Source organism: Anguilla anguilla, chromosome 12 (genome assembly GCF_013347855.1).
Source record: "Anguilla anguilla isolate fAngAng1 chromosome 12, fAngAng1.pri, whole genome shotgun sequence".
NCBI classification, from domain to species: Eukaryota; Metazoa; Chordata; class Actinopteri; order Anguilliformes; family Anguillidae; genus Anguilla; species Anguilla anguilla.
The window spans coordinates 35,387,435-35,399,013 of NC_049212.1; the positions used below are offsets into that span (position 1 = coordinate 35,387,435).

The following is an 11,579-nucleotide window of genomic DNA, read 5'->3' on the forward strand; positions in this document are numbered from 1 at the left end:
ACACAACTGGGCACGCCAACTGAAACATAACGTTAAATAAAAAATAAATAAATAAACTACCACAACGCACTCAGCTCAACATCAGCAACCCCCTCCCCCCCCCCCCCAACCCCTCCTGGACACGACAGCAACAACACTTCACAGTGTTATATTTAATGGTGTATTAAAAATGACACCATGCAGAAAGGCGCTCAGGAGGGTCCCCGCGGCAAAAGCTGGCTCGGAAAGCGGGCTTCGCAGAACAAACAGAGCGCAGCCAGACAGGCTAATCAGCAGGAGCCGTCTCCTATACGTTCCTTCCCGTGGAATCGCTCTGCCCTTTTCCTAACAGGGCTGACGAAAAGGAAAACCCCGGCAGACGAACGCACCGATGCTAATGCCGTTAAACCGCGCTCCCATCAGGCTGGAACGGCGCGGACGACGCGCGCAGACGAAACCCGGCAAAGCTCCGGATCGCCAAGGACTCTGACACTTGCGTAAACCACGGGGAACGCGTGCCCTCGGACTGTCGTTCTACTGGGTTTAGGGGAACCGTGACACCGCCCCAAGCTATCTCAACAGAGACACAGCTGTCACCTACTTAAGCGAGAATTACCTACTTAAGCGAGTTGCAAGGTGACACTCCAGCCGTCCCACAGTGTCGTCGGTGCGTAGATGGTGAGTCATACATAGCAGCTTTTAAATACACTTCTCAGCGCTGGGGAAGGCCTGGCAGCAAGGCTCGCAAGAGCCAGGAAGCGAGCCGCGAAACAGAAATATCGTACGTAATAAAACATAAATTTAGGGGAAAATACGCAGTAATACCCCCCAAAACCGCAGCTTGACTAGAACCTGAGAGTTAGCGGGGCCCTTTCAAAAGCGGCGCGGGCGCATTCCTTCGCGAAGCGTCTTAAACGCTGCTTTCGAAACTGCGCCGGCTCGACTCAACCCATTCCCCTTCAAAATCCGTTTAGCCCGAGCCCGAGCGCGAGTGGACTGCGGCGCTGAAGGCCTCTACGTGCTCCAGAACACCGCCGCTGGACCGCGGCAGAGATTTGTCACTGCCGAGAAATAACTCGAGTCGGGCGTGAAATCCACGGCAAATCAATTGAAAGGCAGTCCGGGGGGCCCCTGATCAAAGAGAACAATGGCTCATATTCATTAACCTCGGCCAGACTCAGGTGCAGTAATGCGATTGCGGGATTTAACGCCGCCATAAATTAAGTAACAAAGTAACGGGTCCTTACCGGCGGGCTTCAATAGCGGGGAGTTTGAAGAAATCTTTATTGGTCCTGAACAGCACGGTTACACAAGGCATTGGGAGCCCCTCATTGTAAATCTGAGACTGAGCATTTTTTTTTTTGGTAAGCAGCTGCCGGGCCTTGTGAAAACAAGGTCACAGTCGGTGCCCCTACCTATCAGCAAACGACAAAGCCTGCACGAAATAATTAAGAAAAAATGGCTCATTACCAGGAGAAGCAAAAATATGGGTGCATTTTTTTTTTTTTTTTTTTTTTTTTTTTTTGAGGGTACAACATCTGCAGCCGTAAGGTTTGGTATAGTATCTATGCCCAGAGTCCCTCTGGTGAATGGGAACGCATTGGTCCACCACGAAACAACGTACGTCTTTGCAATATAACATTTTAATGGGATCAGCCTGGGGTGTCCTTTACTGTTTACACTGCAGGTGAAAGCTTACTTTTAGCTGGGTATGTGAGCAGTGGTAGTCTACCCTGTCGGCCTAGGGGATTGAGAGGAAGAGGGGGGCGGGGGGGTGTACTGGGAGTAGGGGGGGGGGGAGGGGGCAGCGAATTAAAAGACGCCCAGTGTTTCTGAGCAGACCTCACTGCCTTTCTCCATTAGTCAATGCTTCCATCTCACAGGGGGGTGCCAAAGTGCTGACATGGCAGAAATTCGGAGCTGAACAATCCCAAATAAAACCACTGTCAAAAACCATAACCGTTACAGTACAGCTGCAAAATACCAACCCCCCTGTCAGCCCCCCCCCCCCCCCACAACCACGTTCAGGCAGACCCAAACCGTTTCCCTTTTAGAAATCAGACGCCGAGCGATTCTCATTGCATTGTACAGGAAAACTGGTTTGTTCCTGAAGCATGTAGGAACTGAATTCAGCAAAACACATAAGGGACAGCAGATAAGGATATTTATAACAAAAATCTGTCCCAGAGACACAACTTTCAAATTTCACTGTCTCTACAAACATACTCTACTTAATATGTTTGGGTAATTTAAAATCTAATAATGCAAAGTAAAGGAAATAGGCACAACATATCATACACAGCCAGTACACTTACGGGGGACATGAAGTAAGGGATCCTAAACATACATTTCACCAAAAAAAAAACAATCCTACAGACCACATAACCCTTAACATAAACCATTCATAACGTTAAACCACAAAAATATTTCTATTCAAAAATAAGTAATCCTGCCGTGAAAATGGTCAAAGTCAAGTAGAGCAACGCTATCTGACGATCTCACAAAAACACTTTGTCCTTATAGCGGGGCAATTAGCGGGGCTACTGAGGAGGGGAAACGGTGAGCCGAGGGGCAAATATCAAAGCCAGCCACCGGGTCTCACCGATCCCCTCACGAGTCCACAAAAAAAGAGTCTCGAATTCCATGTCATGATTCTAAAGCTAATTCCAAATAAAACTTTCTTGGCTGTGGAGCAGAGAGCACACCACACGCTCGGGCGGCCCACGGCCCCGGCATAGGAAGCCCGCATATTGAATTATTAATTTACACTGGCTGGATATTACAAGTGACAGGTATTCTACAAAAGAGCGGAAATGCCCTAGTCTAGTCTTACTAGCCATAACCAACGTCCCCCCCTCCCCATCCCCCTCCCCCTCCCTCCCCTCTAACTCCTCACACGCACGCAGGCCACTCCCCCCCCCCCCCTCCTCCCTGCTGTAAGCGCCCAAGCCCTCGCCTGTTTGGGCGGCACCCGTTGCCTGGGACGTCTCTGTGCTCAGAACGGCAGTTTTTGGGGGGAGGCGGGGCGGGCCTCAGGAGGAGCAGACAGAGCACCAGGAAAATCCATTAGGCTGCCCAGATGTGCCTCTGCTCCCCAACCCTTAAAAAACAGGGGAGCCCTCTGGTTTTAGGGACCAGGGCCCTCTGTCACAGCTCCGCCCGCTGTAGTAACATACACAGTATGGCCAGAAGTATGTGGACACCTGACATCCAACATCTCATCCGAAATGACGGGATTCAATATGGAGTCGGTCCACCCTTTTCTGCTATTACAACCTCCACTCTTCTGGGGAGGCTTTATACTAGATGTTGGAGAATTGCTGCAGGAATGTGCTTCCATTCAGCCAGAAGAGCACTAGTGAGGTCGGGCATTGATTAGGCGATTAGGCCTGGCTTGCAGTCGGCTTTCCAATTGATCCCAAAGGTGTTGGACGGGGTTGGGGTCAGGGCTCTACGCAGGCCAGTCAGGTTCTTCCACATCGTTCTCGTCAAAATCATTTCTATATTGTCCTTGCCGTGTGCCCTTGGGGCATTGTCATGCTGACACAGGAATGGGCCTTCCCCAAACTATTTGGGAAGCACAGAATCTTCTAGAATGTGATTGCATGCTGTATCATTAAGATTTGCCTTCACACTAACTAAGGAGCCTAGTCCAGATGATGAAAAACAGCCCCAAACCAAGGGGTGTCCAGATACTTTTGGTCATATAGTGTTTAGTCCAGTCAAGTCACACTTTATTTATGAACGTTTCATGCACAGACAACTAACTCAATGTGCTCTACGGAGTAGTGAAAAACAGAAATAAAATACACAGAAAATACACACAGAATAAAAAATACAATGTGCTTCACAGTATGATAAAAAATAAATAAAATAACAGCAATAACGTATTTAAACAGCTTGTTTAATTGCGTATTTAATAGCTAATACAATAGCTTATTTAAATCCCTGTGTGTGTAATAAGGCCTGCCCACCCAGCTCATTGTGACTCAGTGTGAAAAGCAGCTGACCTGTCTTCATTTCCTCTGTAAATAACACACTGCGATCAAGGAGCAGAGGTTGTGGGTTGAAACTGCCTGCACTGCTCTGGGGTACAACAGCTCTGGGCTATGAGGTTCCCTATAAGTCCATCAGTCTACTTAAGTAAATAAGGCTTCATGCTGCTCAGATCACTTTGGCTGAGCTTGGGGTGCAATATACTAGACGAGAAAGCCAACAGAGATGAAGAGGAAGTTGTTTGGAGAGGAGATAAGCTCTGTATAATGGAAAATAGGGATTTTTTTGGCCTTTGAAAGTTTGCGTGTTTGTAATTGAGTTTAAAAAAAAAAAAACACACACCTGATTTTTTTAGTCAAGTTAAGTGACTAAAAACAAAACAGGTGTGATATTCCAGAACCGAGGTGTGAGATTTCACCTTCTTGCTATTGCGTTCGTCTCTGCAATTATTATGATCTGCTTTTTTTTCCCAGGTTGCATTTCTGCGACTAGACGGGGGTGTGGCTTCGGCTGCCCCCATTAAATCCACTGAGGTGACCCCATGAAAACAGCCACTATTACCAGCCAGAACCAGAATCAAAACCATGGCAGAGTGAGTACTGCTTTGCATCACCGCTGAAACACTGATCCGTCCTCTTATCTTATCTATTCATCTTTTCTGGGGGGGAGTCTTTTATTTGGGATGTGATATGAAATTAAAGAGAGGACTATGAAATTAGGCTGTTTTTTTTTGCCTTTAACAGTTTTTGCATGAAAGGGGAAAAGCCTCCCACAGCAAGACCAGGCTTAACACAGTGCAGGATACTCTCTGGATGATGTAACACAATGATGAAAATGATGCCCCAGATTGGTGAAATGGTCTGTTCTCTTCATCAAACATTCTTATGATCTCATGTCAGTAATGATGACAGAAACCCTCAGGAGTTGAAGCAAAAAGCAAAAAAAAAAAAAAAAAACCTATGGCAGTATTTTTAACTGTGTATTTGCAGTCTTGATATAAACTGTGTATAACTGAACCAGGATGGCAGAGAACATACATATGACATTTTCAGTCCACAGGAGCAGAAGGGACAGACACAGACAGGAATCCAAAACACACACAAACACGTTGCCGACTGACTCCAATCCACCGATGCACAGTAAACAGTGTGGTCAGAATGGTTTATGTGAGGCCTTCAGCATTCAAATACTACAAGACGTAAATATGTGCATGTTTGAGCATGGGCGTGCCTGCCAGAGCATAGGTGTGTGTGTGTGTCTGTGTGTGTGAGTGTGTGTGTGTGTGCGTGCATGCATGTGTGCGTGTGTCTGTGTGTGTGTGGGTGTGTGTGTGTGTGTGTGTGTGTGTGTGTGTGTGTGTGTGTGTGTGTGTGCGTGTGTGTGTGTGTGTGTGTGTGTGCCCGGTCCCTGATGAGAAAGGCAGGCACTGATGCTCTGGCACAGAGACCCAGCCGTGCTGGAGGGAGACGCTGCAGGAATGGACAGCGCGGGGGGGGGGGGGGGGTTTATTCTGAGTCCCGCGGGGAGCGCAGAAAACCATGTAACCGCACCGGGGGCCCGTCCCGCAGGCGCCCGGGCTGTCGTCTGGGCCCGGGACGAGCGTTTGGAACCCACATCGCAGAGATGCCCCCCCCTTTCCCCGCACCCAAAAAAAAAATCTACATCGATTACACACAGGCTGTGACTAGTCTTCATTGGTCTGAGCTGACTGCTGAGCAGCCCAGTGTGCGTGCAAGGCACCGTCGAGAGGCGGAGAGAGAGAGGGAGAGAGGGAGAGAGAGAGAGAGAGAGAGAGAGAGAGAGAGAGAGAGAGAGAGAGAGAGAGAGAGAGAGAGAGGGAGGGGGAAATTAATTAGCCGTCTGCCAGGACGACGGTTTGATGACATAATCGCTGGAATGCCATAAAAAAGCCGCGCCGAGTCGAGGCTTCGACTCTTTCCAGAAACTCCACATCATGTCTTTAACTGTTTTCTCTGTAAGCCCTGTAAATGTCCCTCCATCCCAGTAACTCACATATAAAACGGCCCTGGCGTAAAAAAAAAGTGCCCCTCCCCCCTCCGTCAGATCTCTCCTCCCCATTGAGAGTAATTTACGGTATGAGACTGCACCTCTCCTGCGTTAACTCACCTGATACCCCCCCCCCCCCCCCTTCCCCCCACTCCCCTCCACGTCAGATGGCAATGAAAGAATGGAATGACCTGATTAGCATAGCATGCTATAACGGAATGAGACCAGTTGAATACTGAGCAGGAGCTTACCTGCGAAATTACCGCATCGGGCACTTTACGCGACAACAAAAATAAATAAATAAATAACATGAGCTGATCCTCCTCTGAACATCACATCACGCATAATTTTTGTGAATAATTCTGCGGTTTTAGTGTGCGAGTAAGTACCCAAACCACAGACTTGAATGTATGGTTCATGATTTACAGTCGTCATTTTTTTTTTTTTTTGGTCACGAAAAATAGTATAAAGCAGCTATAAGTTATGAATACGCACAAAAGGAATGCCTTGTGGTTACTGAGGATTCTGTTATTTTTCGCCATGAATTAAAATAGAGCTGGTCTATGCATTTAAACTCGTTAACATGTAAGGCGTAGCCTATATCTCACGAACAAAGTACTCGGTTGGATTGCATTCTGCCCAATGAATTGAATAAACAACACATGGGATGGGTGCGCTGTTAAAAAAAAATTGGAGAGGAAGGGAGCAGCTGAGTTGTTGCACTGTGCTGCTATGGCAACCAGTACACTCACAAAAGAAAAGATAAGAGAAATGGGTACCACCAATTTTGTTAAACCAAACTCATCACAAAAATACAAATTTGTGGTGAACACAGCCTGCACTTTTACAACAAATATTAATAATTGCATCCTACCCAAGATGATAGATATTTCAGGAAAATTTACCTCTAAAAAATATAGCGGTGCTAGAATAAATGGAAACGTTGATTGTAACAGCTAGCTAACAATGGAATGGTATGAATAAACTCATTTAAATGGAATGCATTGTAAGCTCTGGTCTGTCATCCAAATCACATAAATAACTTCTAGGCCAAAACACGGTCTGTCACTGAACGCCAAAAATATTTATTTTAGTTGAAACTGGATGACAAATGCAGGAACATTCCAACGAAAATACTCAAGATATCAGAGGTTGGAAAAGAGGTGAATTTAATATAAACAAGTCTTGGAGATATCAAGAGTAAAACGTTTAAACAACCTCAGAGTCTTCCTTGTTTTCCTTGAAGGTGCATACTTTGCCAATCTGTCTTTGGCCAGTGTGTTCCACCTACAGTGGCCCTGTGGGTCTATGAGTCACTCTTCAAGATGTTTAAACTTTCATATCCAGGAAAAAAAAAAAAAAAAAAAAAACATTTCTTTCTTTTTGGAAACAAACAGTCTCTAATCAGATCAATGTATATTTAAACTCCTTCTAAGAAGGGCAGGTTTGCTTGCTCGGCTGAGCAGTTAATCCCAGTATTCAGACACATACAGTACAGGGTCATGTGACGTCACTTCAGTTCGAGCATCAAAAGAAATGTCCAGTTCGTCAGAACAATTCGTTATGACGTGTAGAGATGACAGTCGGGGTTGCGCCAGGGCAGCAAAGAGCACTCGGCAGTCCTGGGAAGAAAAATAGCTGAGGACAGGTTCAAACTCCAACGGCTCACGGGGTCAGGGCTAGGCGGAGAACATGCCTTTGAATGTAATATTCCCACCGAAAACTGAGCTCTCCTTGACAGAGTCCGGGGCCCGGGGGCACACAATCGCCGTTCCCCGCGCATGTTATCTCATATGTTTGACATCACAGACAGGCCGATCACGTGTACACGCTGCTTTTCTGGGGTCGACCCGTTCGAGCCACGGGCCTCCGACAGCGCAGTGTGTGTGGTAGGTGTAATATCACCAAAACCGCTGTTTTTTTTTTGTTTTTTTTTTATTTAATTTTTTTTTAAACCGCCCCAATCCAGATGCACCCTGGTAATCTTTACTTTATTGCCGCTGTTGTTGATATTGTATTCTGTGATCAGACTCCAAATTCTGATGAGCAGACCAACACTAAGGATTACCTCTCACCGGGGGCGCATTTTACAACTCTTGGATGCATGCAAAGAATGCTCGTGCATGCTGTTCCAGCAAAACATTCTCTCCTGCAGATGCAATACATCTGAATATGAGAGGCGTGACAAAAACGGAACTTGGGGTTTTTTTTTTAACAATAAGCAGCAGAATTCACTAATACAGTACTAAGAGGCAGCCGTTCAGCACACCAAGTACCCAAGTACGGCAGTAGAAGTTCTATAAAATTCACAACAGAGGCGATTGCTCGGTAAATGTTGCCAGCTTTCTGCGGATCCGCCCTCTTTTCATCCATTTAGCGCTGCACGCTCGGGACAAACGCCGTAGCGTTCGAAGCATCATTTCAAGCATTGAAACGGACACATCTAGTAATTTGCGTCCTTGCTCTTCTGTGCTTAATCTTCCGGCTTGTAGACTGGACATATATTTACTGTGCTTTGAAAAACACACTACTCGTGCAGCTGAACGTTTAAAATATATAGGGCAGTGTTTCAGTCTAATTCAAGTGCAACAGGAGTGGCTTGAATCGACCGGTGACAATACAAGATTACGGCTTTAAACGGGTTGTACTGTAGTCAAAGTATCTATTTCCCTATCCATTTCATGAATGTAACTAAGATCTGCGCAAATGCTGTAAATGCCGCCCCTTTTCAGTAGCGGTTGTCCCACAGAAAACATCCAGCAAGCATATCAGGCATATGGTTCGTGTTATAACCAGAGTCGGTTTTCAGGCAAGTACCCGCCTCGCTGCTCCACGCGAAACCGATCCGCCCGTCTGCCTACGGTGCAGGGATGCAAACTTGAAGTACTCTAAATAATGCAGCTGACGTTTAAGACCGGGGCCTCTTTGAAAGTTTTCCGTACAATTGTGCATAGTATTTAAGAACAAGAGAAGGGGACAAGGCGGAATGTATATATATATATTTAAAAGCATTCCGAATCGCACATTTGTACCATAAAGCATGGCGCTACAGTATTAATAATTGTCTGTAACACTCAATCCAGTCAAAAAAAGATGCGTTTTTTTGTCGACAGCCTACTCATTTTAATGATGATATTCACTATCGATAAAGTGTAGATTCTCTCCGATGATACCTGGCATATGTTTTGTAGGCCTATAACTTTTGAGGAAAAAATTATAATAATGAATGTCTATTTTAGATTATGTCAGGCTATCAGCATGCAGTTCCATTTTTTCCCAGATGTTCCTCTCCCGATTCTCTCGTCAGCTAAAGTAACTTGCTGAACTACTACACGTTAGTTCTATAACTACAGTCCAAGCGAAAGCAGGCTAATATTCCATATAACGCAAAACGCAAAACAATAATATAGGGCTAATAGTTAATAATCACGAGCGTTTATTTACCATAAACACAACTTTCAGTGTAATTTATGACAACTACATTTTATTAAGTTATATATCAAGGCATAATGCTGCTTAGCGTATTTATTTAACATTGTGTCGAATCATGGCACTCAGTTCGAATGACTGTCAGACCTCATACACGCACGATGCAACATCTGACCATTACATTAAGCAGTTGGAACGGTGTACACGGGAGAACAGTCTCAAGGGTAACTCTTGCCATGGCCGTAACCTGGACACTTTTAGATGCACTAATCTAAACGGACCAGGATGCTATCCGTTCAGCACTGGTCTACAAGTAAATCTTAATACATCGAAGAGCATAAAATGGAACGGACACTTACATTCATCTGTTCCTTTTCTTGATCGTTATCTGTGCGTCCGTTATAACGGGAGGGAAATCCAATCTTTGTGCAGATTTATTTCCAACCTCTCGCGACCGCAGAGTGAAGTAGTAATCTTTCAATGCACAAAATTATTCAATGTGCGGGCAGTACCCTACATTATATCCATAACTGGGTGAGAAAGGGAAATATCCTTTTCTGTGTCCCTTTCGGGTTATTGTCCCTTCGCTCCAGTGACTTCCAGCAAATAGAGTTTCCCCCGTTTTTCTTTCCAGGTGAACATGGGTTTCCGATTTGAAGAGTCCCTCCTTATATTATCCTCCGAATGCGTTGCAGCGCGAGCTTCTCTCCGCTTTATCTGGCTTCGGGTATTGCGCTCCACCGTATCTCGTCCCTCTATTTCAACGACGGCATCCACTGTAAAGAGGTAGCCTCGGAGCGGGCACTGCACCTCGCGGAGTGAAACAAGACTCCCCCTAAAGGCCCTCCTCCTCTTATTTGGATAATTTATTCAACACGTGTAGGACTCAACAGAAAGCGCGTCTTTTGTGCAGAAGGGGGAGCTAATTCAAAAAAAGAGGCGCTTGTATTTTTTTTCTCGCAGGCTTTGGTGCCACCAAGGGAGAGAAGCTGGAAGTGATGTTTTTGCTCACCTATGATTTTAATTGGTTTCGGGTTATCCATTTTAGTGCCTGTCGGTTGCTGTAGGTAACTGTACGCAAGCTTCTAAAAATGAAGAACAGCTAAACTTTAGTAAAACTCACTGACTCATCCTACGGAAGAGGATTAGGGTCACATGTGAAAGATTTTTTTGAGTTCTGACTTTAAAGTCAGAATTCTGAGATGAAAGTCAGAATTCTGAGAATAAAGTCAGAATTCTGATTTTAATCTCAGAATTCTGACTTTAAAGTCAGAACTCAAAAAAAATTTCACGTGGCCCTAATCCTCTTCCGTACTCATCCGACAATGAAATAGTTTAATTATTTATATCTAACAAATAATTTGTCACAGTAATCTTCACTGTATACCCTAATCTAAACCTCCATGTAGCACTGACTACGAAAAACCCCCTAGATGGCATATAGGAAGAAGCCTTTGAAGGAACCAGACTCAGTCGAGGAAGCCCGTCCCATTCTGACTGGCTTTGGGCATGGTTCATAGAAACCGGACATGGTCAGGCCATCAGGTCAGTTACCCGATTTGATCAGTTTAGGACATGTTATGTGAAGCAGCCGTAAATGGCGGTCCTGTGGTTGGGTTGGGGTGAAGTGATGTATAGTGTGTGTGCCGCAGCACACAAACACATTCTAAACGATGCTGTGCTTCCCTAACAGTTTGGGGAAGGCTCTTTCCTGTGTCAGAATGACAATGCCCTCGGGCATACAGCAAGGTCCGTATAGAAATCGTTTTGTCAGGAACGGTGTGGAAGAACTTGACAGGCCTGCACAGAGCCCTGACCTTAACCCCACCCTATACCAATTGAGATCAATTGGAAAGCTAACTGCGAGCCAGGCCTAATCGCCCAATCAGTAGCCGACCTCACTAATGCTCTTCTGACCGAATGGAAGAAAATCCCTACAGCAATGCTCCAATATCTCGTATAAAGCCTTCCCAGAAGAGTTGAGGTTGTTATAGCAGCAAAGGGTGGACCAACTCCATGTTAATGCCCACAATTTTGGATGAGATGTTGGATGCCAGGTGTCCACATACTTTTGGCCATGTAGTGTGCCATGTTTACCATCTCCCTTGGTGGCAGTCATCAGTTGCGCACCATAATGCCGCGATGGATCTGTTTTGTTATTTTATTTT

The 11,579-nt window shown here is 45.5% G+C and overlaps 1 protein-coding gene across 1 annotated transcript in view; it reads right to left on the minus strand.

Moving 5' to 3' along the window:
* Window positions 1-10,208, minus strand: part of dchs1a (dachsous cadherin-related 1a) — a 123,843-nt gene extending 113,635 nt beyond the window's left edge. The window contains exon 1 of the mRNA XM_035385845.1: window positions 9,771-10,208. Within this exon, the coding sequence (XP_035241736.1) occupies window positions 9,771-9,772 (2 nt within the window). The 5' untranslated portion in view covers window positions 9,773-10,208. The remainder of the gene's footprint in view (window positions 1-9,770) is intronic.
* Between the last annotated feature and the right edge of the window lie 1,371 nt (window positions 10,209-11,579).